The sequence below is a fragment of the Notolepis coatsorum genome (genome assembly GCF_963971535.1).
Source record: "Notolepis coatsorum genome assembly, chromosome: 5".
Lineage (NCBI taxonomy): Eukaryota > Metazoa > Chordata > Actinopteri > Aulopiformes > Paralepididae > Notolepis > Notolepis coatsorum.
Genome location: NC_140169.1, coordinates 98237055 through 98264554, shown reverse-complemented (window position 1 = coordinate 98264554; position 27500 = coordinate 98237055). Strand labels below are relative to the sequence as shown.

The window sequence follows — 27500 nt, the reverse complement described above, 5'->3', positions numbered from 1 at the left end:
TAATGAAATAGAGTAACAGAGGTTTTAACTTGAGTTAAACTTGAACTTGTGTCCTCACATTTTTCTTTAGTGGTTGCCAGATTCCAGATTCCATTATTCCACCATAGAGGTATGAGCTGGAAAACACTGCGGTTCCATAGCTTGAATTATTATCTAGTACAGGTCCAAATTTTATTAAAATCAGTTCAGAATTGAGTGTTTGAGAGAGGTTTGAGTAAACCGTGCACCAAAAATAAAGTTCCAAAATCCATTTCTTTAATCCACCTCTGTGTGTTCTGAAGTCTGAGTCACAACCCAATCTAGCTAGTCAACGTTCGCCTACTACCATAGGCGGCAGGTTAGATGAACATTTCGGTAGGCAATATCGCGTGGAGCGCGCAAAATCTTTCCTTTTTTGTCAATACACACACCCACTAGGCTATGCGAGGCGAGCCCCACTCATTTAATATATAGTGCAAATTAAGTGTTCAAATGAAGGCATCCAATAATAGATTAACCATTGTCTTACCTTAATGCAGCAAAATGCGACGTTTCGTCTTGGCATCAATGATCTTTTCTGCTTTAACTTTGTCTGTGAGATCACTTTCAATGTGAAGCAGACTCCTGATGCATTGTTGTTCTTAGCCAGTTTTGGATGTGATGTGCCTCATTGCTGAGAAAGACCGTTCACAACTTGAATCATGGATCATTTGGATCTCATCATGCTTTGAAAACAATGTACATACAGTAGCTCTAAAAAGTTTCCACGATTTGATGAACTCTGACTCTCATCATGTCCTCTTAGACTTAGAGCAAGCCCTGTATGGCAAGATAAAGCAACATACAGCCTCCGGTGATCCGTAGTTATGTCCAGCGGCAGCCCGGTGCAGCTTTTAAATTACTTTGTTTATATGCCTTGGAAAAATACCGTATATCCATTTTGCTTTTTGAAATTTGACTCAAAATAGCGCGCTGGTGTTCGCTACAAAGCGATCGGCGGGCGGAGATTCGGAACGCAGATGTTTACTTTACTGCGGGATCAGGATGATCATATGAATGATGTGATTGGCTACATTATTTAACCTGAGCCTACGCGTGATCGGTTACTGCCTGTACCTGGAATGTTAAACGCTGCCACCTAGCCGACTGACAAGATTCCCAGCATAACGATTTGAGTAGGCATAGCCTAGCCTGGCCTTATATACCCGCCGCCTATGCCTACTTCCTATATTCGCACCCCCTTCCCCCCACGTGGATCGTTGGAAGCGGACACTCATTGACTACAACGCTGACCAATCATTTTCACCATCAGCAATGATTGGTCAGTGGTCAGTTCTCGAGCGTATACTGTCGAACGTGGTAATTTGATGCGCGGCCTGTAAAAAGACGCTCGCCTGACATATCGTCATGTAACTTGAGAACGAGGCACGGAATTGGTCAAGTGAGGTGGCGTTCGAACGGCGGCAAATAGATGTTTCTAACGGTATATTATATGTTTGGCGAAAAATGCAGCCCGAACCGGTAGACACTCGCAAAGTGCGGCAACGTGCGTGCATGGGCATGATGGCCCGATTTCGGGCCGGTGCATGGTAAGAGGCTAACATATTTGTTGTGGTGTGAATTAAAACCTTTTTTTAAATACACGGCCAGAATGCTAATGCTAATGCCACATACAACTTAATGTAAAAAGAAAATCTAACCCTTTAAAGAATAATTCAGGTTAGTTTCCAACCTATTCCTTATGTCATCTGGTATCATAATGATCTATTCAACTGACCCAGGATGATTGAGTTGTGTTTTTCTGGAGTTTGCTCCAGCTCTCCTGTAATTCAACCCAACAGAGCAACCGCACACCAGGCAAAACATGTCCTCAAAACCAACCAAACCTCCTTATTAAAGGGATAGTTCTGATTTACTTTACTTAGTCCTCTTCTTCCCGGTTGGGAAATAAGGCTTTGACGATTCGACACCATTCAGCTTGGTCTTTAGCTACTCTCTGTGCCTTCTTGCTCCATGTAAGATTAATTTCTCTCAGCTTGCCTTCAACTGTTCTACGCCAGGTGTACTTTCGCTCTCCAGGCCTTTGCCTTCCAGGTGGTGTCCATCTTAATGCTACCTTTGGTTTCCTGTCCTGGTACATTCTGAGTGTGTGGACTAGCCATCAGAGCTGTCTGCATTTTATTTCTAGGACCACACTATTGCATTGCAACCAGACTTGCAAATGCCCCACACAAGCTTTGGTAAGCCTAGCTTGGATGTCCTTTTTTGCCCCGTTGTCTTTGCTGATAAGGCTTCCCAGGTATGTAAAGTCCTCCACATAGTCTAGTGGCTCACCATTGGCAGCGATAGGTGCAGGGTTTAAGAACATGACTTGTGTCTTTGAGGTATTGATGTTATGACCTGTCTGCTTTGCATGATTGTTCAGCCTATCAGTTTTCTCCTGTAGATGTTCTCTCTTTGAGGAGAGGGCTGCCAGGTCATCAGTAAAGTCAAGATCTTCTAAATGGGCTCATCTGATGTGGACTTATGCATGATCCAGTTGATGGTAACTAGAAAGAGAATGGGGGAGAGTATACAGCCCTGTCGTACACCGGATTCCACTGAACACCATTCCAAGTGTCTTGTTGTCAAATATCACACTGCATTCGGAATGGTCATAGAACAGACATATCAGGGTGACAATTTTTTCAGGGATTCCATATGACCTCAAGACCTTCCAGAGGATCTCCCTGTGCACACTGTCCAAAGCCTTTTTTTTTTTTTTTTTTATTATTATTCACATGAAACAAGACAACACATTAAACACAATCACAATACATAGAACTTCACAAGAAAATAACAAAAACAATAATAATACAGAATAACAATTTATACAGACAAAGAGAAAAGAAAACAGAGTTCAACCTTCTAAATTTTAAATTTAAGGGGTACTATCCAATAAATGGTCTTTCCCAGTGTTCAGCCCCGATTCCCGGCTGTGTGACCCTATATAAATAAAACGTACATCTCCAATTCACCACAAGGACCACTTTTTGAGAACACGACCCGAAAACAGAGCAATGAACCTTCATGACAAAACAAAAACCTGTAGAGGTGTTCCATAGACTCACAGAGACCGTGTAAAAGTGACCAAACAGTGAAGAAATAGTTAAATAGCTGCCCCCCCATAAAATCCCCAGCTAAACTCAAGAGGACAAGACAAAAGACAAGACAGACAAAACATTTCCTCCTCCCCCTCCCAAGAGACCCCCGGACTCACCCGAACACGCACCTCAACCCCGCTCAGCCGCACACGGCGGTCCTGACCTTTTCGGCTGCTGCAAACCACAGGTCAATACCTGCCTGTCCCACCCCAATCACCCGCGCCGTGGATATCTCAAGATAAATCACATCCAATAGTGTTAGGGACCAGTTAATCACCGTAAGCTTCTCAGGCTCCTTCCACCTCATTGCTATTAGCTTCTTCGCTGCTGTGACACCCGCTAGGACAACCCTTTTTAGTTGAACGGACGCAGGTAGTGTCGTTATATCGTTCAGGAGTAGCGTAACAGCTGTGAATGGGATAGTTAAGCCACACAGATCTGAAAGTTTGTCCGTTATTGACCTCCAGAAGCGGGCCACTGGTGGGCAATCCCAATACATATGCATATAAGTGCCAGTGGCCTTTTGAGAGCACAACGTGCACCGAGAGTCGGTTATCAGTCCCATAGCAAATAGCTTCCTAGGTGTAAGATAGGTCCTATGAATATAATTAAAATTAATTTGCTGGTGATTGGGGTTGCGGGAACATAATGCCACATTTGCCCAAACATCATCCCAGTCAAACTCCGGGTCCAACTCCGGGATATCCACACGCCAGATTGTATCCAATGATACATTTTTATACGTGGACTGAATTAAGAGCGTATAAAAGTCTGAGACAAACCCTCTGGAGGTCGTCCTGTCCACTATGAGCCTGAGGAAGGGGTGTGGTTGCAAAGCTTGAGCCCACGGCACGCCATGCGCCCTCAGCGCTGACCTTAGTTGAAGGTAAAGAAAAAAGGACTCGCCGGGAAGATCATAAAATTCTCTTAAGTCCTGAAACGCACGGAGGCCGTTCTTATCATAAATATCCTCCAGAGTATGAACTCCCCTCCTCTGCCATTGAGGAATATTAACCGGCTTGTGCCCAACAAGTAGTTGCTGGTTATTAAAAATTGGAGAGTCCAGGTGCCATGGGCATTTAACCCCACACGACCTCTGTACATTACGCCACGTTTGGATCACGTGAGTTATGATCGGTCCATACCTCAGCCGGCATTTCGAAATAGAGACAGTGGAGTACACCACATCCTGCAATCTTAGCGGTGAGCCCGCCGCCGCTTCTAAGGTGTGCCAAGATACAGCATCTACAGGGTCTAGCCAGCACATCATAGGTCTCAGTGAGAAGGACCAGAAATAAAGCTTAAAATCAGGGATTGCATCTTGTTTCCTACGTTGAGTAGTAGCTCTTTTGATTCTCGGGCGTTTGTTATTCCAGATAAATTTAGATACCATCGATTGTACCTTGCGCCAGTGGTCTATTGGAGGGGGCAGGGGGAGCATTGAGCTAACAAAATGTATCCTAGGCAGAACGTTCATTTTGATTATGGAAGCTCGGGCTTGAAGGGAGTTAGGAAGGGACGACCATCTGTCTAGATCCTGGCGTATTTTATCATAAGTACCCGTGAAGTTGTACTTAGTAGTTTGACTCAGCGTGGGGAATATCTCTATACCTAAGTATTTAAAATGTTCCACTATGGGGATATCAGCTGGTAGTCGCACCGCCTTGGCCAGCTCATTAAGAGGTAGGCAGGCTGATTTGTTCCAGTTAATCTTAAAGCCTGACAATTTACCAAAGTCGTCGATTATTTCCAATAATTTTGTGGCCGACCGGGAAGGGTCATCCATAAAAATCAGTAGGTCATCTGGTCATAGGGCAATTTTGTGTGGTGTATTATTGATCATTATGGGGACGATGTCCTCTGATTGCCTAATAAATTGGGCCAATGGTTCGAGGGAAAGCGCGAATAGTCCCGGGCTCAGAGGACAACCCTGTCTAGAAGATCTGGAGACTGGGAAAAGTGTGGAACAGTTTTTGCCTGTCAGTATCATTGCCGACGGCGAGGCATACAGGACTTTAATCATATGAATAAAATTCTTTCCCAGACCCATGACCTCACGTACCTTCCACAGGTACAGTAGAAGCCCTTAGAAGTCAGGCATTTACTGCTACTCTGCCACTACTTCACCACTCTGATTTTGTGACTCCTATTGTTCTCGACCGGGCCAGATTTCACACCTCCACGGCTGGGGAGATTTTCATCTTACATTTTTATTCGTCCCAAATGTCCCAGCCCCATCCGATTTCTTAGATTTTTTCACTGTTTATTTATCATGCATTGCAACACTAATATATGGTCAGTACGCCAAGTCAGACTGCCCATATAAAAATTATCTTGGGGGTCTGAGGGCAGTAGCCCCCGACCCCCTCCCTGGGGAAGCACTTAAATTAAGTACCAGCCCCCGAAAATTAACACCTGAGTGAGTTCTAAAGTGACATTGGAGTGGTAGATGAGTGGCAGTGGGGACGTGATTCTCGAGGGCTTCTACTGTATGACCATTCAGTCTGTCAAACGCCTTCATGGCATCCAAAGACAGAACAGTGGACGGAGCTGTATTGTCTTTACTGTTATCGACTACATGCAACAGCCTCCTAAGATTATCTGCAGCCAGGCGCCCCGGGATAAAACCAGTTTGATCGCAGTGTACCAATACCGTCATAAATCTCTGCAGGCGGCGGGCCAGCACCTTGGCAAACACTTTTAAATCGGCCCCTTGAAGACTCAAGGGCCTATAGCTACCACAATCATTGGGATCTTTGTCCTTCTTGAGAAGTAAAGAAATCAGCGCCATGTTGACATCTCTTGAGAACTCCCCCTGTTCGATAGCGTAATTCATCATATCGAGCATCAATGGGCCCAGTTGGTCCCAGAAAGCTAAATATACCTCGGGTGGAATACCATCCCAGCCTGGTGCCTTACCCCTCTGCATTTCAGCGATCGTCTCCCTTAGTTCCATAAGGGTGATCGGTTTCCCCAGTTCCTTAGCCTCTTCCTCAGAAATGTGGGGTATCTCAAGCCCGCCAATGAACGATTCAAATTTAGAGTCGTCGAGATTAACCTCCGAGCTATATAACTGTGAGTAAAACTCTTTAAAAGTGTCGTTGATCTTTTTCGAATCAGTAGTGATTGTACCCTGTCGCGTCTTGATCGAGGGGATATCCGAGAAATTATCATTTGAGCGTATTTTCATTGCCAATAGATGGCTAGGCCTGGAGCCGTGAAAGTAGTAATTTTGCCTTGTCCTATGTATCAAGAACTCAGACTGTTGTTTAAGTATGGAGTTTATTTCCTTCTTGACTATCTTACGTTGTGTGTTTAGTCGTTCACTATAGTTAGTTTGCAAAGATGCGTATAGATCCGCATATAATGTTTCCAGTCCTTCTAGTTTTTTTTATCAGGATTTACGTAAGTTGGAGGAGAAAAGTGTGACATGACCCCTGATAAATCCTTTCAATGCGTTCCATAGGACCCTGGGGTCATCGACCGTGCCAACATTGATCTGCAAGAATTCAGCTAGTTTACTCCCGAACTCAGAGCAGAAATCATCGTTCTTTAATAAGGTTGAGTTAAAACGCCACCTGGGAGCTCTCGTGGAGAGCCTGCCAAAGGTTGCCACAAGGAAAATCCCCTTGTGGTCCGAGAGAGCCAGGGGAACCAATGAGACGTCGAAACTATCAAACAAATTAGGGGATGCGAATGCATAGTCTATTCGAGAGAAGTTTTGTGTCTGGCAGACAGGTGAGAGTAATCCTTGAGGGTGGGATTGGATAAGCGCCATAGGTCTGCGAGCCCAGTGTCCTGGGCCCACATCCTGAGGGCCTTAGAGGACCGTTTTTGGTCGCTTGTTTCAGAGGGCCCGGACCTATCCATCTCCGCATCCCAGCACGCATTAAAATCGCCACCCACAATGAGAGCGTATCCAGTAAGTTCCAACATATTCTTCGTGATTGTATTATAGAACGCTGAATCAAATGTGTTAGGGGCATACAATGCTATTATTGCCATCTTCCTATGAGAGAACTCAACTTTTGCTATAGTAATCCTTCCCTCCGTGTCCGACCATACATCCAGGACTTTGATATCAAGGTTACGTCTTGTAACTATGACGACTCCTTTCGTCTTATCATCGGCTGAGGATGAGGAGATAACGTGATATTGTCGATTTGCTAGCCTTGACACATCACCCACCAATAAATGCGTCTCACTAAGGAGAGCAATGTCAATATTTCTTCTCTTCAATAACCAAAGGACACTGGCACGCTTGTGTGGGGCGTTAAGACCTCCTGCGTTCCAAATTAAAATATTCAATTTAGCCATGGTCGAGTTTGTCTAAATGCGTAGAGAACATACCAGTGCAGCCAGGCTGAGTACAGAGGCGCTGATCCAGGCGGGCCCAGACGGTCAATCCCAGGAGTTCAGAGGAGGAACAATTACACACATATAAGACAACAGTACATAAAACACATAAAAATACCACCCCAGTTACAACCCCCCCTCCTTCTACTCTAAACCCTAACCCACCCGTCCTATTATAAGCCCTCCTATACCCACTCTCCAATCCCCTCCCTATGCCCCAACCACTAAGGATGGTCATCTTCCTATCATTTCCCACTGGAGTCATGGATCCAATAAGACGCTCCCCACTCTGACCCCCCTCTAGATAAACCCCTGATTAAACCCCCACTAGTCCAATAAACACAAATAATAATAAGAATAAAATTCAATAAAGATATCGGTCGAAAACCACCTGAGCCTTGGCCCTAACATGAGATAACCATAATGGAAAAAATAGCCATTATTATATAATAACTCAACATCACCCCTGCAACCATCTATTTCCGAGTCTGCGCATCAACGTCGCAATGTTATAGCACAAATGGATAAAGGAAAATTCAAAACAAAATTAAATTAAAGTATACCAGCAGATAGTCTAAGGCAGGATCGGATCACAGGTAAATTGTGCAAACATGTCATTTAAACAACGACAATAATAAGAGAGGGAAAAAAGGGGGTTATGGTCAAACTGCACACCTGTAACAGCCCCTCTGAACAGGCACAACGGTTGGAATGACATAACCTATGTAAGAATAGAATTAAACACATTCATTAACCCGGGAATGGTAATAAGCAATACCTGACACAACCTGTTATCATATATTGTTTCAATAAAGATATCGGTCGAAAACCACCGTGAGCCTTGGCCCTAACATGAGATAACTATAATGGAAAAAATAGTCATTATTATATAATAACTCAACATCAACCCTGCAACCATCTATTTCCAAGTCTGCGCATCAACGTCGCAATGTTATAGCACAAATGGATAAAGGAAAATTCAAAACAAAATTAAATTAAAGTATACCAGCAGATAGTCTAAGGTAGGATCGGATCACAGGTAAATTGTGCAAACAGATGTCATTTAAACAACGACAATAATAAGAAAGGGAAAAAAGTGGGGTTATGGTCAAAGTGCACACCTGTAAGTGCCCCTCTGATCAGGCACAACGGCTGTAATGACATAACCGTTGTAAGAATAGAATTAAACACATTCATTAACCCGGGGATGGTAATAAGCAATACCTGACACAACCTGTTATCATATATTGTTTATATATATATTCAACCGATCTTCTCCTACCGGAGCCCAAAGCTCAAAACAGCCTGGATATAAAAATAAAAGAATACAAGAAGTTAGTTAAGGACCCGATCACCGTTGAATTGTGCGAACCGATGACACTTAAACAGCAACAACAACCAAAGTGCGTAAATATTAACGGGTCTCGAATGTCTCAGCGCAGACGTTAGACGCAGCCCGCTAGCTAGCCCGAGGCTAGCGCGTAAACTAGTGATGAATCCGGATAGCACGTTAGAGTCTGTTATGTACATTGTTCAGCTAGCTCGTTAGCTTCCAAAGAGGCGATACACAAGTACGACCATGAGGTCAGCATTAGCAAGTAACAGAAGTCATTGGGAAGCCCCGCTAGTTGGATGGGCAGTGGACAGTTAGCATGTCTAGGCATGACAGCATGAATAGCCGGCCCTATCAATGTATTCAGGCCCACATCGCCAAGTCACTCACCCGTCATAGATATCAAGCTACAGTCTCGGCTATCCCCTCGAGATATTCCTTCGCTTTAGCCAACGACCAAAATGAACGCCGACCATCGACCTTATCCAACACAGATAATTTCGCGTGAGCGAATAGCGTGGGCCTCAGGCCTAGTTTCCATAGCTTGGACAGGACCACTTTGTATTTGCCTCTCTGTGCTTGAACCTCCGGCGTAAAGTCTTCGAAAATGGCCACTTTGTGATCGCCCAGCCTTAGATTACCCCTTCTGGCACAAGCCGACCGCATGATGAGTTCTCTCTGCTGTAGCCTGTTCAGCTTGACAATGATGGGCCTCGGTTCCTTGTTCACTCCAGGAGTGGTCCTGCCCGCTCTGTAGGCCGATTCACATACGGGAGGGGAGGGGAGGACGTCATTCAGTATTACTTGCAGCAATTCCGGCATGGTCTCAGAGAGACGGCCTTCCTCGCTGCCCTCCGGTACTCCAACAATCCTGATGTTGTAGCGTCTCTCCCGGGACTGTATTTCCACAATTACCGACTGTAGTTTGGCAACTTCGGCCTGCCTAGCCAGCAGGGAGAGCTCCAGATCCGCCATCTTCTCGTCCTGTAATGAGGCCTCCGTCGTTAGCGCAGCTAGTTCGATAGCATTAGCCGAGGAGACAGCGTGCAGCGACTCCATCTTGTCTATCAACGGGACGACCGCCAACCTTATTTCCTCTGATATCTCTCGATGAAAAATCCGCCAGCACTTTTCTTTGTGTTTCAGCGAAGCGTGTCTCAGATTCTGCATGGAGCTTGGTCATGACCGAGAGCACAGCTTCGCTTATCTCCCCGACACCGGGCGATGGTGCGGCCAGGCCCGGTGGTGGTTTGCTGGCTGGAGCGCTCATGGATCTGGTTTCCACCAGAAAGTCGAAAAAAGTTGACGACAGTAGTTGAAACTCGACGACTTAACAAGCAGACAAAAAACAAATAAAAATAAAATAAAGACTAATGGGGAAAAACGTATATTCCGCACGGTAGAAGGGAGCTCACGTGAAACACGTCTACTCCATAATCGCCAAGCTCCGCCCTCCCTGTCCAAAGCCTTTCTAAAGTCTAAATTGATTGCTCCGCTTGCTCTTCCCTCAGTTTGTTGTCAATTGCTGATTAAATCCGTTGGAGAAGAACTCTGCAGAAAACCTTGCTAGGTGTGGAAAGAAGTGTGGCACCACACCAGTTATCACAGCTCTGTAGGTTGATACCATGCCAGTTATCACAGTTCTGTAGGATTCAACCCTTAAATCTGTCTAAGGGTTCAAATGGACTCCGTCTATCACTCTGCCCTCAGATTCATCACTAATGATAGATACGACACTCATCACTGTGTCCTTTATGAGAAGGTTGGTTGGCCTTGTCTTGTTGTCTTATTGTTATGATTGCTGTGTGATTCTATATGCTTTTTCTTTTTTGCTTATTTCTATATGTACACCCAACTGACTGTAAATGAGCGAAACCTCAGTTGCCTTCAAGTTTAAATAAAGTTTTTAAATAAAAAAGTACCTTACCCCCAGTCACTTGGTGTCACTCTCCCAGAAGAGATCAACCAACACTGATGTTGCTGTGACAGGGTATCCTGAGCATCTCTGCCTGGATGGAGTCAATTCCTGGTGTTTTGGTCCTCCTCATGGCTATGATGGCTTCCTTGATGTCAATTGCTGTAAAGGGGACTAATGTCGAAAATCGTGTTTGAGGTAGTTGGGTCAAGAACCAACATTCTGTGACCATTCTCTGGCTAAGATGTTTTGATGATTGATTTGACTTCTATGGACCTTTTATAAAATATTTAGCCCCCGTGTCCCTCCGAAAAATCCCGGCATTTTTTGTCAGATGGCCAAATCCAAAATACCTGCTGACGCCATCTTGAAAAATGTACTTTTGATCCAGAGCACCTAGAATCATGTATGAATACACTTTTTTGTGTAAGTCAACCATGACGATTCCAATTCTGACATCAGTTTGACTCTATGACATCAATTTGACCCAGACATCCAAGATGGCCACCATATAGTAGAGCGAAAATGTAACTTTTAATGTCAAAACCAATTTTACCATGGTACTGCTGTACTTTAAACAAACTACCTTCATAAGGATCTCAGCAAAATAATTGATGAATGTACAGTATGATAAGATAACTAATTATACTTCAAAATACGCTCTCTTAAATAGCTGTAACTTGAACAGATTAACAATGAAACAATTTTTTTTTGTTTTTTTACAATTTATTTTGATACATGATAAAACCAAATGTGTCTGGTGCTGTAAGACAGTCGTCCAACCACCCAGAATCAAAGCTGGTACTGATTTCGTACGATCACGCATGGGCAGCTTTCAAGAGCCACACGGTGGCCCTGGAAGACCAGAGAATGCGAGACAGAATCAACTGTCTGATTGATTATGCAGCTGATCAGCCCTATGCACTTGAAATCAGATATCACCTCAAATGCTGGTTGAAATATGTGCGTAATTACCAGAAAATGAGTGAAGATGACAAACTCCCACACATGCACAATGTCACTCTCCGTGAGGCTCAGACTATCTTCTTTGACCACATCACAACAGTTATCTTTGAGGAACATGAGCTGAGATCACTGCAGAGTCTCCTCCGAGACTACAGCTCTATAATTTCTCGGTATGGATTCCCAACATCCGGGGTCAAGTCATCCTACATCAAAGACATCCTGACCCGGGAGTTTGAGAGCAAGATTGGCTTCCACTCCCGCCATCAGAGGAGCCATAGCGATCTAGTCTATGACACATCTGGGGGTGGTTCATATGTCGAAGCAGCACTCTCCTCCATTGGTGTCAGCAGTGAGCAACTGGTACGTAATGTGGCTAAGCTGCTCAGGGATGACATCAAGTCAGTCAAACTTGTCCCATGGCCACCGAGGGTCGAGGAGCTAAAAGAGGAGGAAGAGCTTTCGCCTCTCATGGTGCAGCTGCTATCTGCTTTGTGGGGAAAGAAGGGGGTAGATCTGACTCTAAGCACACACTCTCTCACCTCTCTCATAACACAGTACGTCATAAAGCGACCCACCACTACCACCATCAATGCCACTGTCACCCTTCATGGGATGACTCGAAACAAGGAGCTTGTTGACTCTTACTGGGCTGGGCATGGGGATAAGCTACCAGAATGTGCTTCTCCTGCGTGATGTCTGGACCATGCATGACCTTGAGCGGTGTTCGGTGTGTCCTGGCGGGATCGCTGAGGGAGAACCAAGCATCAGTATCATTGACAATGACGACTTTCTCAATGACGCCTTGACAGGAGGGGGCACTGCACACCGCTGTAACTGGATGTTTCTGCAACGTCTAGAATGTCATGTACAGGACTATGAGGCAAACATCCAGGTTGAGCATGCGTGCATAAAAGATGCCAAGATTGTGTCGCAGGCACTGACTGAGAAGGCGTCTGAGATGCAGGAAGTTATGCCGTATAGGACCATCATGCCCGGTGAGCCTCCCATCCGCCCTAAGCCCACTATGTTCTCATTAAGTACAGAGCCTCAGCGCATTTTCCAAGCAGCCCTGCATGGAGAAGCCCGGGGAGGAACTCAAAGCAAGAGCTGCTGAGATGGAGCGGAGTGCTCTCAAGGCAGTGATCAACCTGGTTGAGGTCAGTCAACTTGTGAATCTCTCCGAGTTGCTGGAACATCGTGTTGTCGAGGAATGTGTGGCCTTATTCAACTCCAATGGCACATATAGGAAGACACAGAAGAGCAAGCTCATTCAGAAGCTCTCTCTCCAATCTGTAGATCTGCAAGAACCCTACACCGCTATTGTCGACATGGGCATGATCTGGAGGATGGCAACCCCATCAGCAGAAGATCGGCAGACACAAGATGGCACCCCATACAAGTGGTTGGACTATGTCCACAAGGTATCATCCATCATCCTTGCCCGCCATGGTGATGCTGACCGTATTTTCTGTGTAAATGACCCGTACGACGCAGCATACTCAACTAAAGATGATGAGCGAGATCTGCGGGTACAAGGTAAGGTACATGTCCCCAACACCTACATGAAGCTGGGCGACCCCTTCCCCTCTGCCAGAGAGTTCAAAACACTGCTGTGTAGCGTCAGCAACAAGGAGCGGCTACAAAAAGTAATATGCAGCTATCTGACTGACCTTGTTGCACAGGGTGTAGATACAGAGATCGTCTACTCTGTTGGCTCCCACTGCACCAACTTGTCAACCCAGCAACCAATGCAGAACTACAGCTTTGACCAGTCTGAGGCTCACACCATCCTTTTCTCTGCTTACACAGTTCTACGTGAGTCAGGCTACAGTGGCCCTGTGGTCATTGATGCAGCCGACACCGATGCCTATGTCACGGCAGCGGTCATCTCTCAACAGCTGCCCGGTATGCTCTGTATCAAGAGAAAGCAGGACACAGTCTTCTGCCGTGGCCTGGTTACTGAGGAGATGGCAGATTGTATTGTGCAGCTACACTGTATTACAGGCTGTGATGCCAATTCAGGCTTCTATGGCAAGGGTAAGTCGTCGGTGTATGACAAGGTGGCAAAGAGCCCTATGGCACGACGGCTGCTCTCGCGGTGTGGAGATAGCCTTGACCTTGAGGAGGAGGTGCTAGAGGAGCTGTTCGAGTTCACACGACATGTTATTTATGGCGACAAGAAGAGTAGCACCATGGCTGAGACCCCCGTGCCACAAAGTGGAAGAGAATGAAGAACAAATCATTCATCCATCTCCCTCCATATGCAGATAGCCTATGCCAACACTGCCTCCGTGCCAACTACTTGGCATATCTAGTGTGCCACCCCTCCCTGAAGCGACGCCCTTTGCCACTCGGACATGGCTGGGAGCTGGTGGGTGGTCGCTGTCGCCCTGTCCGCCACACACAACCTGCTCTCCCAACACATCTACCTGCACCAGGGCCAGCTGAATAAAGTGAGGAAGAGGAGAGTGAGGAGGATGATGATGAGAAGGGAGATGATGATGTATGGAGGAGGAGGGGTGATTCATTGGAATCTGATGATTCAGAATCTAGTGAGGCAGAATGCTCTGATTCGGACTGATCATGACATGACAAAGTGGTTTCATTGTTGGGGCGCTCCAGTAGCACACCACATAGCGTGCTGAGTCGCGAAGTGGTCGTCCCGGGTTCGTTTCCCAGTCCCGGCGACAATTTGCTGCATGTCTTCCCTACCTCTCCTCCCGTTCTTCCTCTCTCCCTCTATCGGTCTGCGTGGCCAGAAAAAGTTGAAAATGCTATAAAGTACAAAAAAAATTAAGTAAAAGAAAAATGGAAAAAAAGTGGTTTCATTGTTAATCTGTTCAAGTTACAGCTATTTAAGAGAGCGTATTTTGAAGTATAATTAGTTATCTTATCATACTGTACATTCATCAATTATTTTGCTGAGATCCTTATGAAGGTAGTTTGTTTAAAGTACAGCAGTACCATGGTAAAATTGGTTTTGACATTAAAAGTTACATTTTCGCTCTACTATATGGTGGCCATCTTGGATTTCTGGGTCAAATTGATGTCATAGAGTCAAACTGATGTCAGAATTGGAATCGTCATGGTTGACTTAGACAAAAAAGTGTATTCATACATGATTCTAGGTGCTCTGGATCAAAAGTACATTTTTCAAGATGGCGTCAGCAGGTATTTTGGATTTGGCCATCTGACAAAAAATGCCGGGATTTTTCGGAGGGACACGGGGGCTAAATATTTTATAAAAGGTCCATAGAAGTCAAATCAATCATCAAAACATCTTAGCCAGAGAATGGTCACAGAATGTTGGTTCTTGACCCAACTAAGGGTTGGCTGGTTCATCTTGTGCTGGTTGAGGATTGGCTGGTTCATCTTGTGCTGGTCGAGGGTTGGCTGGTTCATCGTGTGCTGGTTGAGGATTGGCTGGTTCATCGTGTGCTTGTCGAGGGTTGGCTGGTTCATCTTGTGCTGGTCGAGGATTGGCTGGTTTCATCGTGTGCTGGTCTAGGGTTGGCTGGTTCATCTTGTGCTGGTCGAGGATTGGCTGGTTCATCGTGTGCTGGTCGAGGGTTGGCTGGTTCATCTTGTGCTGGTTGAGGGTTGGCTGGTTCATCTTGTGCTGGTAATTTCAGATAGCTTCAGTCAGCTTGTACTGGACAGGAGCTTGACCCCATTGACTTTGCATTAGTTTGTGGCTAACTAGCTAGAGCTAGTATGAGGAACAGTGCTGAGAAAGGACTCTACCAAACAACAACATTATTGTTAAGTAGGAAATAGAGCTAGGGTTCCAAAAATCAGAACTACCCCTTTAAAGATGTGGCTGTGGAAGGAGCTAGGACGAGATTTTGGTGACATTCTTTGCCTCCCCCATTGGATAATTAACTGGAATTATCCATCAAAGTGCCCTTAACGGTTATCATTCCCAAAGCACATGTGTGTGTGTGTCTGTTTGTGCATGCATGCATGCGTGTATGTGTGTGTGTATTTACATTCCAAAAGCAAGGTGCCTACGTTACCCTGTCAACCCATTAATGCTAACAAAAGGTGTGTACTCATTCAAAGCACACATAAATCTCTTTCTCTGTCTCACTCTGTCTCGTTCTCTCTCTCTCTCCTTCCTTCTGTATCTCTCCCTTTCTCTGTCTGTCTCTTTACCTCTCTCTCTCTCTCTCTCTCTCTCTCTCTCTCTCTCTCTCTCTCTCTCTCTCTCTCTCTCTCTAGCTTTAAATATATAACCCGTAATGCCATCAAACAGCAACCTCTAGGCAAAAGAGCCCCACTTGGTATTGCACTTTGTTTAAATTTTTTGTTTAGGTCTGATGTTTGGATTGGAGTTTAGTAACTTATTATACGGTGACTTTCTCCAGACATCTTTTGGCAGAGCCTGAGATGTGACCAGCAGTAGCAACACCTCCTTTATCCCCACTCAACTCCAACCCACACATCAAACCAAAACAAAGAATGTAAACAAAATGCAGTGCCAAGAGGGGACAACATTACAGATTCTACCTTTAAGCCTCATGGTGAATTAAGCAGCCTTTTAGAATTATGCAACTGTCAGTTTTTTTTAAACTTTTGAAGCACATTTGTTTGTTCTGCGCTAAACGTAGCCATTTATAAAATCCTGGCATTCTCCAGCAATTAAGCAGTTTCCAGCTTCAACAACACGTTTCGCAATTATACCACATCAATGTGGAACGCCCTACCCAAAGCTGTAAAGGAATGTGAATCCCTACCCACATTCAAAACCGCTCTTAAAGAGCACCTACGGGAGGCTGCAATTCTAAACTGGCCACTGTAAATGTCCAAACCCCCCACTCCCACCCCCTCCTAATAGACAGTCTCCTCCCCACGCATGTATATATTCTCTCCCCGCCGTATGTTTATTTCTCTCCCACCCACCCACCCCCTCCAAATGTACAGTCTCCTCACCACCGTATGAATATTTCTCTCCCACCCACCCACCCCCTCCTAATGTACAGTCCCCTCCCCATCATATGTATATACTCTGTCAGGATCTATGGGTAACAGTACTGTATATTTGAATACCGTATATGTCACAAATGTATCAGTACTAAATACCTGTATGTCCCTATGCCATAAATGTCATGTATGTTGAGTATGTCATAAATGTCAATATGAATTGAAAATGGGGGACCCTGATATAAACAAGACGAAAGTCTTTCTCTGGTCTGCATCCCCTTAACAATTGTGTGTATTGAGCCGTACTGTATTGTACCCATTCTGCAATCTGTTAAATAAAGTTTTCATTCATTCATTCATACTGTTCAGGTCATTCAGTTAGTTCTTTAAAACTCAAATATTGTATCTATACATAGGCACACACACATTAAATACACCTAGTATGTTATTACATATCAACAAATAAACCTAGTACTTTATATTATATCAACAAATAAACCTAGTACTTAATTACATATCAACAAATAAACCTACTTCTTTATTACAAAATATACCTACTTTATTACACAAATAAACCTAGTATGTTATTACATATCAACAATAAACCTAGTACTTTATTACATATCAACTTAAACCGAGTACTTTACTACAGCAAATACACTTAGTACTTTATTACACATAAATAAATAAATGTTTTACTTTATTACACAAATAAACCTAGTACTTTATTACATAGCAACAAATAAACACAGTACTTTATTACACATCAACAGAGAAGTTAACTAATCCTTCACACAGTCAGCACAGCTGTGTGTGTGTGCGTATGCGTGCATGTGCGTGTGTGTGTGTGTGTGTGTACAGTACATGTCCTGTGATGTCCATCATTTCCAATAATGTCCTTTCATATGAGTTTTTTCTCAAACCTTTCTGTTAATGTGTGTGTATGTGTGAGAGAGAGGGAGAGACAGTGTGTGTAGGCTATGTGTGTATGTGTGAGAGAGAGACATATTGTGTGTATGTGTGAGAGAGAGACATATTGTGTGTGTGTGTGCGTGTGTGTGTGAGAGAGAGAGAGACCCATTGTGTTTGTTATTTCATTTCATGTATTTTCCACCATTTTCTACCATCCTTTTTTCATTCCGATCCCTTTGTTTGTCTTTGTGTGTGTGTGTGAACATTGTGTTTTGTGTGTCTATCTATACGCGCATGTGTGTGTGTGTGTGTGTGTGTGTGTGTGTGTGTGTGTGTGTGTGTGTGTGTGTGTGTGTGTGTGTTGTGCGCACGTGTGCATGTGTATGTGCCCAGAGGCGAACGAGGAGGAGTCAGGTTATAGCAGTCTCCATAGATGTCCTTATGGAGGTACAGTGGATGAACATTCTGTTTGACTGACTATGGACCAATATTCTGTATGACTGACTGGATCAACATTATGTTTGACTGACTGGATCAACATTCTCTATGACTGACTGTGGACCAACATTCTGTATTACTGACTGTGGATCAACATTCTGTATGACTAACTGCTGCACGTCGCCTCTGTAGTTTCTAAAACACTCTGGTATCATTCTACCTTTGGCTCATTAGAAAATAGAATCATATAGAATGAACTATTGTTCATTGTCCTCCTAAAACATATATAATCAACAATAGAAAACCATAGATGTGAACGTCACTTTGGGGGCAGCTGTAAATCTAGAGATTAGAGAGGCAGGCTTGTGGCCCAGAATCCCTGTGTCAGCTGTGGACATCTCCCCTCCATCAGTAACTACTGTCAAGGGGCCTTCAACCTCTGATGTCTCCAGGGTCTGTGTGCACTGTGCTGTGGCCAACAGTGTCAGACGGTGGTTGTAGTGGGCAGCTCCTAGTGGCCAACAGTGTCAGGCGGTGGTTGTACTGGGCAGCTCCTAGTGGCCAACAGTGTCAGACGGTGGTTGTACTGGGCAGCTCCTAGTGGCCAACAGTGTCAGACGGTGGTTGTACTGGGCAGCTCCTAGTGGCCAACAGTGTCAGACGGTGGTTGTACTGGGCAGCTCCTAGTGGCCAACAGTGTCAGACGGTGGTTGTACTGGGCAGCTCCTAGTGGCCAACAGTGTCAGACGGTGGTTGTACTGGGCAGCTCCTAGTGGCCAACAGTGTCAGACGGTGGTTGTACTGGGCAGCTCCTAGTGGCCAACAGTGTCAGACGGTGGTTGTACTGGACAGCTCCTAGTGGTCAACAGTGTCAGACTGTGGTTGTACTGGGCAGCTCCTAGTGGCCAACAGTGTCAGACGGTGGTTGTACTGGGCAGCTCCTAGTGGTCAACAGTGTCAGACGGTGGTTGTACTGGGCAGCTCCTAGTGGTCAACAGTGTCAGACGGTGGTTGTACTGGGCAGCTCCTAATGGTCAACAGTGTCAGACGGTGGTTGTACTGGGCAGCTCCTAGTGGTCAACAGTGTCAGACGGTGGTTGTACTGGGCAGCTCCTAATGGTCAACAGTGTCAGACGGTGGTTGTACTGGGCAGCTCCTAATGGTCAACAGTGTCAGTCGGTGGTTGTACTGGGCAGCTCCCAGATGTGAATGTGTGGAACTGTGTGAGTGTGAAGCAGGACATTGCTAGAAAAGACAGTATGCTTAGTCAGCTAGCAGCTAACCCAAACTCTCTATCAAACAGTAGATACAGCTAGTAGCTGACCCAAACTCTCTATCAAACAGTAGATACAGCTAGTAGCTGACCCAAACTCTCTATCAAACAGTAGATACAGCTAGCAGCTAACCCAAACTCTATCAAACAGTAGATACAGCTAGTAGCTGACCCAAACTCTCTATCAAACAGTAGATACAGCTAGCAGCTGACCCAAACCCTCTATCAAACAGTAGATACAGCAAGCAGCTAAACCAAACACTCCATCAAACTGTATACAACTAGCAGCTAACCCAAACTCTCTATCAAACAGTAGATACAGCAAGCAGCTAACCCATATCCTCCACCAAACAGTAGTTACAGCTAGCAGGTAACCCAAACCCTCTATCAAACAGTAGCTATGGCTAGCAGCTAACCCATATCCTCCACCAAACAGTAGTTACAGCTAGCAGCTAACCCAAATCCTCCACCAAACAGTGGTTACTACAGCTAGCAGCTAACCCAAACCCTCTATCAAACAGTAGATACAACTAGCAGCTAGCCCATGTCCTCCACCAAACAGTAGTTACAGCTAGCAGCTAACCCAAAACCTCTGTCAAACAATAGTTACAGCTAGCAGCTAACCCAAAACCTCTGTCAAACAATAGTTACAGCTAGCAGCTAACCCAAGCCCTCTATCAAACAGTAGCTACAGCTAGCAGCTAACCCAAACCCTCTATCAAACAGTAGCTACGGCTAGCAGCTAACCCAAACCCTCCACCAAACAGTCATTATAGCGGGATCATCCCTATGTTCCCCGGGTCCTATGTTCCCCGGGTTCTATGTTCCCCGCTTTGATTGATTAATAGATTGAAAATTTTATAAATTTTTATTATTTTATTAATTATTAATGGCCGCCTTGTTTCGAACGGTTAAGCTTAGGCCCTCGTTCGAACTGGTTAAGGTTAGAGTTTGGAATCAGGGCTCGTGGTCTAAAATTTTCAATCTATCAATCAATCAAAGCGGGGAACATAGAACCCGGGGAACATAGGACCCGGGGAACATAGACATGCTCCCATTATAGCTAGCAGCTAACTCAAGCCCTCTATCAAACAGTAGCTACACCTAGCAATTAACCCAAACCCTCTATCAAACAGTAGCTACAGCTAACAGCTAACCCAAACCCTCTATCAAACAGTAATTACAGCTAGCAGCTAACCCAAGCCCTCTATCAAACAGTAGCTACAGCTAGCAGCTAAATCAAACCCTCTATCAAACAGTAATTACAACTAGCAGCTAACCCAAGCCCTCTATCAAACAGTAGCTGCAGCTAACCCAAAAATCCATCGAGCAAGCCATGAGGTTGCTAGCAGTCTGAACACTGAGCGAGTGAGAGAGTGAGTGAGTGAGTGAGTGTGTGTGTACATGCGCACGCGTGTGTGTGTGAAAGTCAGCAGTGTTTTTCTATCAGAAGTGATGTTGATAATGAGCCAATAGCAAAATAATACCAGTACAGTCCACTAACGTTGAGGAGCAGACTATCTCTCTCTCTCTCTCTCTCTCTCTCTCTCTCTCTCTCTCTCTCTCTCTCTCTCTCTCTCTCTCTCTCTATATATATATATATATATATATTAGAGGTGGGCATAGATTAATTTTTTTAATCTAGATTAATCTATCTGCAATCCTGGATTTAATCTAGATTAATCTAGATTAAAATGGCTCAAAAAAAAGAAAAAAAACCTGCCGAAGGCATTCAAAATATGTGTGTTCTACCCAAATAATGACCAGAAGTAAGTCCTTACTTTTTCTTTCCTCCTTATGTTTCTCAGGCCAGGTGGCCCATTACACCATGAGCCCATCTCCCGTTTCCAAAATGCATTACAGACTGTTTGAAAAAGCTGTTTTGCTATGATAATTGGTAATGAAATATCAAAATAATGTTCAATAAGATGTACTTGTGTTTAATAAGTTGTTTTATTCAGAAGTTAACACAAATACATAATATTACCAGTACAGTACAGTATCTAGCACACTCTCAGGAGCAAAACAGAAAGAATCATTTCAAACTTGAACTATGTGACATGGCTTGAATCAACTGCTCCAGTGGAGTTGCTCAGTGGCCAATGGTGTCAACTGTGGTTGTACTGGGCAGCTCCCAGGTGTGAATGGAAAAGAACATCTGTGCTCAGCGAACCTACCCTGGGTAAATAAAGGTAGAAAAAAAAATGTAAAAAAAAAAAAAAAATTATATTATCGCGCGATACTATTATAGCGTTAACGCCGCACGTTAACGCCGTTAACGGCCCAGCTCTAATATATATATATATATATATATATATATATATATATATATATATCCCTCTCTGTCCCCCTTATCTCCCTCTCTGTCCCCCTTTCTCTCTCTCTGGTTCTGTCTCTCTCTCTCTTGCGTGCTCTTTGTCTCTGCGTGACTCTCTGTCTCTTTCTCTCCCTCTCTCTCCCTCTCATTAAATCCCTTGGTTCTAATTGGAAACTGTAACTCACTAATCTCTCTATTGTTCATTGTCCTCCTCATATCTCCCATCCTGTGGATAACTTCCAGGTAACCGTCAGTCAGCCTCAGTCTCTCAGATAGGACATTCTGTAGACGCAATGACTACAATATTACACCACAGTAATATTACCCAGGAAGTTGAGCTTTATTGGGATTATGTGATGCTGCCAGATATGAGGTGCAGACGTGTCCTGTCAGCATTTCCGAATGTTCCCCTGGGTATTATAGCTTTTATACAACAATTACTACAGTAAACAATGTTCCCCTGGGTATTATAGCTTTAAACAACAGTTACTACAGTAAACAATGTTCCCCTTGGTATTATAGCTTGTATACAACAGTTATCACAGTAAACAACGTTCTCCTGGGTATTATAGCTTTTATACAACAGTTACTACAGTAAACAATGTTCCCCTGGGTATTATAGCTTTTATACAACAGTTATCACAGTAAACAATGTTCTCCTGGGTATTATAGCTTTTATACAACAGTTATCACAGTAAACAACGTTCTCCTGGGTATTATAGCTTTTATACAACAGTTATCACAGTAAACAATGTTATCCTGGTATTATAACTTGTATACAACAGTTACGACAGTAAACAATGTTCCCCTGGGTATTATAGCTTTTATACAACAGTTATCACAGTAAACAACGTTCTCCTGGGTATCATGTATTTTATACAACAGTTACGACAGTAAACAATGTTATCCTGGTATTATAACTTGTATACAACAGTTACTACAGTAAACAACGTTCTCCTGGTTATTATAGCTTTTATACAACAGTTACCACAGTAAACAACGTTCTCCTGGTTATTATAGCTTTTATACAACAGTTACCACAGTAAACAATGTTATCCTGGGTATTATAGCTTTTATACAACAGTTATCACAGTAAACAATGTTATCCTGGTATTATAACTTGTATACAACAGTTACCACAGTAAACAATGTTATCCTGCGTATTATGGCTTTTATACAACAGTTACTACAGTAAACAACATTCTCCTGGGTATTATAGCTTTTATACAACAGTTATTACCACAGTAAACAATGGACCTCATTCTCGAATGTACTTATGAGAAAGTTACCAAGAAATTTCTTTGTAACTCGATTTACGAACTTTTTGGGCATTCTCGATTCTTCTTTTCGTAAATTCAGTCAAAACAGTAAAACAGTTACTACAGTAAACAACGTTCTGGGACAGATTCTACTCCATATGTCTCACTTAATTTCCTAACATCATGTTGTCCAAAAGGTTGCCTAGTGCAGGGGTTCTCAACCTTTCTGCTGCCAAGGCACCCCTGTGTTCAATAAAATATTCCAGGGCACCCCTACATACGATAAAGACTTTTCCGGTCCTGTCTTCTTTGCTACAATGATGACAAAAGTGCTTGCTTTCAAAATAATGTTTATTTAAGAAACCGGGAAACACATTTGTGTGTATATGCAGCCGGCTATATAATGCATTATTAACAGGTGTTTCAGGTCTAAATGGCTTAGTACTGTTGACATTACACTGCTTGTAGTAGTAAATCAAATAGCATATTTCTTTAAATAAAATTACAGAAAATTAACACTAAAGTGCTATCTGTTGCAGCTGCACTCTTTTCCATAAAAATAGCATATTTGGATAAGTGTGACAATTTCTCAAAAACTGAAAATCATGTATTTTTTTTTTAAATACAGAAAAGGATCACTAAAGTGCTATCTGTTGCAGCTGCACTGTTCTCCATCAAAATAGCATATTGGGATAAGTGTGACCATTTCACAGAAAAGGATCACCAAGTTACCATTTCTCAAAAAATATAAATAAATACAGAAAATAAGCACTTGTTCACTCAGTGGACATTTCTAGCTCAATGCGAGGTCTGCTGCTGCTGGCTAATAATACGGTCAATATGTGGGGAGATCTTTGACAAGGCAACACGCATGTCATCCTCAAGGCTCAACTTGGCCCTATATTTTGTTTTCAGAGCTGTCATTGATGAAAAGCCAGCTTCACACAGATATGTGGTGCTGAATGGTATCAACACCTTAACTGCTGCATCATGAGATACTGGTACTCAGCACCACACTCTCCAGGTGGTATCAGATGAGATTTCAATGAGTTCTTCCAAGAGTTTGGATGGAGATGTGTCAGGAAGCTTTGTCTCAATGTTGTCTGTAAAGTTTTTTTTTATCCAGAGTAACTTGGTGATCCTTTTCTGTGTTTTATTAAATAATGATTTTCAGATTTTGAGAAATTATCAAACTTATCCAAATATGGTATTTTCATGGAAAACAGTGCAGCTGCAACAGATAGCACTTTAGTGATAATTTTCTGTAATCTAAAAATAATTAAAAAAATAAAAGAAAAATATGGTTTTTTTATCTCAAGGCAGCTCTGTTGAGAACCGCTGGCCTAGTGTATCGCCACCCTTAGCATTACAAAGTAATTCATTCTGATCATTTTACAGCCTATGCCAACAGTATTGCTACCGGTCTCTCAATATAAAAGAGTGGCTATCAGAGGTTTCACTCTCTTCAATGTTATCTCTCCACCTGCAAGACTGGACAGTTATGGAATTCTGGACTAAATCACATCTAACAACAAATAACTTCTCAGATGGGGGGGGGGGGGGGGGGGGGTCCCTGACCTATTAAGTGCCAATTTGGGGGTCCTTGACATAAAAATTATGTGAGAACCAATGGTTTAAATCGGATGTTTTTGAGTACATGTCTACAGAGAGAGAATAATTCGCTTTTTTGTTACGAGCCACTTGGTTGTCAGCACTCTTCTATTGTAAACAGTATTTGTTTCTTTCAGCATGTTGTAATAATGTGTGTCCTTCCTCCTAAAGGGAAGATGTCTATGTGAGTTCAGTCTGTCTTAATATACCTGGCACCAGTCTTCTGCATTATGAGATACTGCAGGCAGGTTATGTTAGTGTTTGTTAGCATCATTCTAAGCATGCTAAGTGGAAGTCAATGACATAAGACAAGATAAGATAAGATATTCCTTTATTCCTATTCCTTTGGGGAAATTCTGATATGAAGCGTTCTAAATTCAGAGCTATAGTCTTAGCCATGCTTCATATGTCCCGTTGACTTCCACTAGCATGATGCCAACAAATACTAATATTTTTGCTACAAAAGAAAAATACACCTGGTGCTAGAGTTTTCTGGATGAACTGAAAGGCATCCCATCCCTGTTGAAGAGAACAATAGGAACACATCAGCCAATAAAACCATTCCAACCATAATTTTAACATGATTCTAATGGTTAGAATCTTAATGGTTTGAATTGGGTTATATTAGATGTCTATTGGTTTCTATCACAGATATCTGTTGGTTTTCGCTGGACATACTGTTCCAATATAAATCATCCCATACATTAGCATCCAATACAAATCCCAATAAAACCATTAACAACAACAGTGTCTGCAATGGTTTCTCTGGTGCTGTTGTTTTTTTCCAGCTTATTGTGATAAGTCACACATGCTTCTTAAAATGTGAATCATCCCTTTAAGACAGGAACAAATTGAAAGTCCTCGTTCTCTGGAATGTTGAGAGAGAGGGATGGAGGGAGAGAGGGATGGAGCAAGAGATGTACTGCCGGTTATTAACCTTCTCTCTTTCTCCTACATATTACCACTACCCCATCCATCTATCTCCCTCCCTCCCTCCCTCCCTCCCTCCCTCCCTCCCTCCCTCCCTCCCTCCCTCCCTCCCTCTCCTCTCCTCTCCTCTCCTCTCCTCTCCTCTCCTCTCCTCTCCTCTCCTCTCCTCTCCTCTCCTGGCTCCTCTAGGCTATGACTTCGCAGCTGTGTTGGAGTGGTTTGCAGAGCGGGTTGATCGCATCATCCTGCTGTTTGACGCCCACAAGCTGGACATCTCTGATGAGTTCTCTGATGTCATCAAGGCACTCAAGAACCATGAGGACAAGATCAGGTACACTGTCTCTGTACTATAGACTCCCAACATGCCTCTGTACTATAGACTCCCAACATGTTATCATTCATTCAAGATCAGGTACACTGCCTCTGTACTATAGACTCCCAACATGTTATCATTACACTGCCTCTGTACTATAGACTCCCAACATGTTATCATTACACTGCCTCTGTACTATAGACTCCCAACATGTTATCATTACACTGCCTCTGTACTATAGACTCCCAACATGTTATCATTACACTGCCTCTGTACTATAGACTCCCAACATGTTATCATTACACTGCCTCTGTACTATAGACTCCCAACATGTTATCATTACACTGCCTCTGTACTATAGACTCCCAACATGTTATCATTACACTGCCTCTGTACTATAGACTCTCAACACATTATCATTCATACTGCCATAGACTCAACACATTATCATTCATACTACCATAGACTCAATACATTATCATTCATACTACCATATATTCTCAATACATTATCATTCATACTACCATAGACTATCAACACATTATCATTCATACTGCCATAGATTCTCAACACATTATCATTCATACTACCATATACTCAATACATGATCATTCATACTACCATAGACTCAATACATTATCATTCATACTACTGTACCATAGACTCAACACATTATCATTCATACTACCATAGAACCCTTTGGCTGAATGGTAGATTGACTCTTCTCTTATCTTCTCCTCTCTTCTCCTATATTCTCTTCTCTTCTTCCAGGGTAGTGTTAAATAAAGCTGACCAGATTGAGACTCAGCAGCTGATGAGAGTTTATGGCGCCCTCATGTGGTCACTGGGCAAAATAGTCAACACTCCTGAGGTACAAAAACTGTACAATATCTATCTATCTATCTATCTATCTATCTATCTATCTATCTATCTATCTATCTATCTATCTATCTATCTATCTATCTATCTATCTATCTATCTATCTATCTATCTATCTATCTATCTATCTATCTATCTATCTATCTATCTATCTATCTATCTATCTATCTATCTATCTATCTATCTGTTTGTCTGTCTATATAATGGTTTAACTTTTTACTGATGCTTGTCATGTCATTTGATCTCTCTCTCCCTTTCTCTCCCTCCCTCTTTCTCCCTCTCTCCCTCTCTTTCTCTCTCTCTTTCCTTTTGCTTGACAGGTCATCAGAGTGTACATTGGGTCATTCTGGTCCCACCCCCTTCTGATCCCACACAACAGGAAGTTGTTTGAGGCGGAGGAACAGGATTTGTTCAAAGATATCCAATCACTGCCCAGGAACGCAGCTCTGCGGAAACTCAATGACCTCATCAAGAGGGCCCGACTAGCCAAGGTTAGATGATAATAATAATAATAATAATAATAATAATAATAATAATAATAATAATAATAATAATAATAATAATAATAATAATAATAATAATAATAATAATAATAATAATAATACATTTATTCTATATAGCGCCTTACATAAGGTATCTCAAAGCACTTTACAGACATTGCATTATAGTACATGGACAAACACAGTACATGGACAGACACAGTACATGGACTTTAACGTTTAGACACGAACAAAACAAACTAAACAAAAATAATCAAACAAACAAACTCCGATGAGAAGCGGCAGCCAAACGCGTGCAGCGTTCTCTCAGTCAGAAGTGACGTGACGGTGAACAAAAACACTATGGTAGTAAGTCATACTCGCCAGCAGCATGACTAGTAAGAGTCAATCTAGAGCAGCACAACAGAGTAGCGCAGAGCAGATGGAAGCAGGCCTCAAACTACAACAGCATAG

The 27500-nt window shown here is 43.2% G+C and overlaps 1 protein-coding gene across 1 annotated transcript in view; it reads left to right on the top strand.

The window, feature by feature from the left end:
• LOC311228904 (EH domain-containing protein 3) overlaps positions 1–27500 on the top strand; it is a 51238-nt gene that overhangs the window by 18833 nt on the left and 4905 nt on the right. Inside the window, exons 6-8 of the mRNA XM_084314862.1 lie at positions 25545–25686; positions 26440–26539; positions 26868–27038. Coding sequence (XP_084170988.1) covers positions 25545–25686; positions 26440–26539; positions 26868–27038 — 413 coding nt within the window. The remainder of the gene's footprint in view (positions 1–25544; positions 25687–26439; positions 26540–26867; positions 27039–27500) is intronic.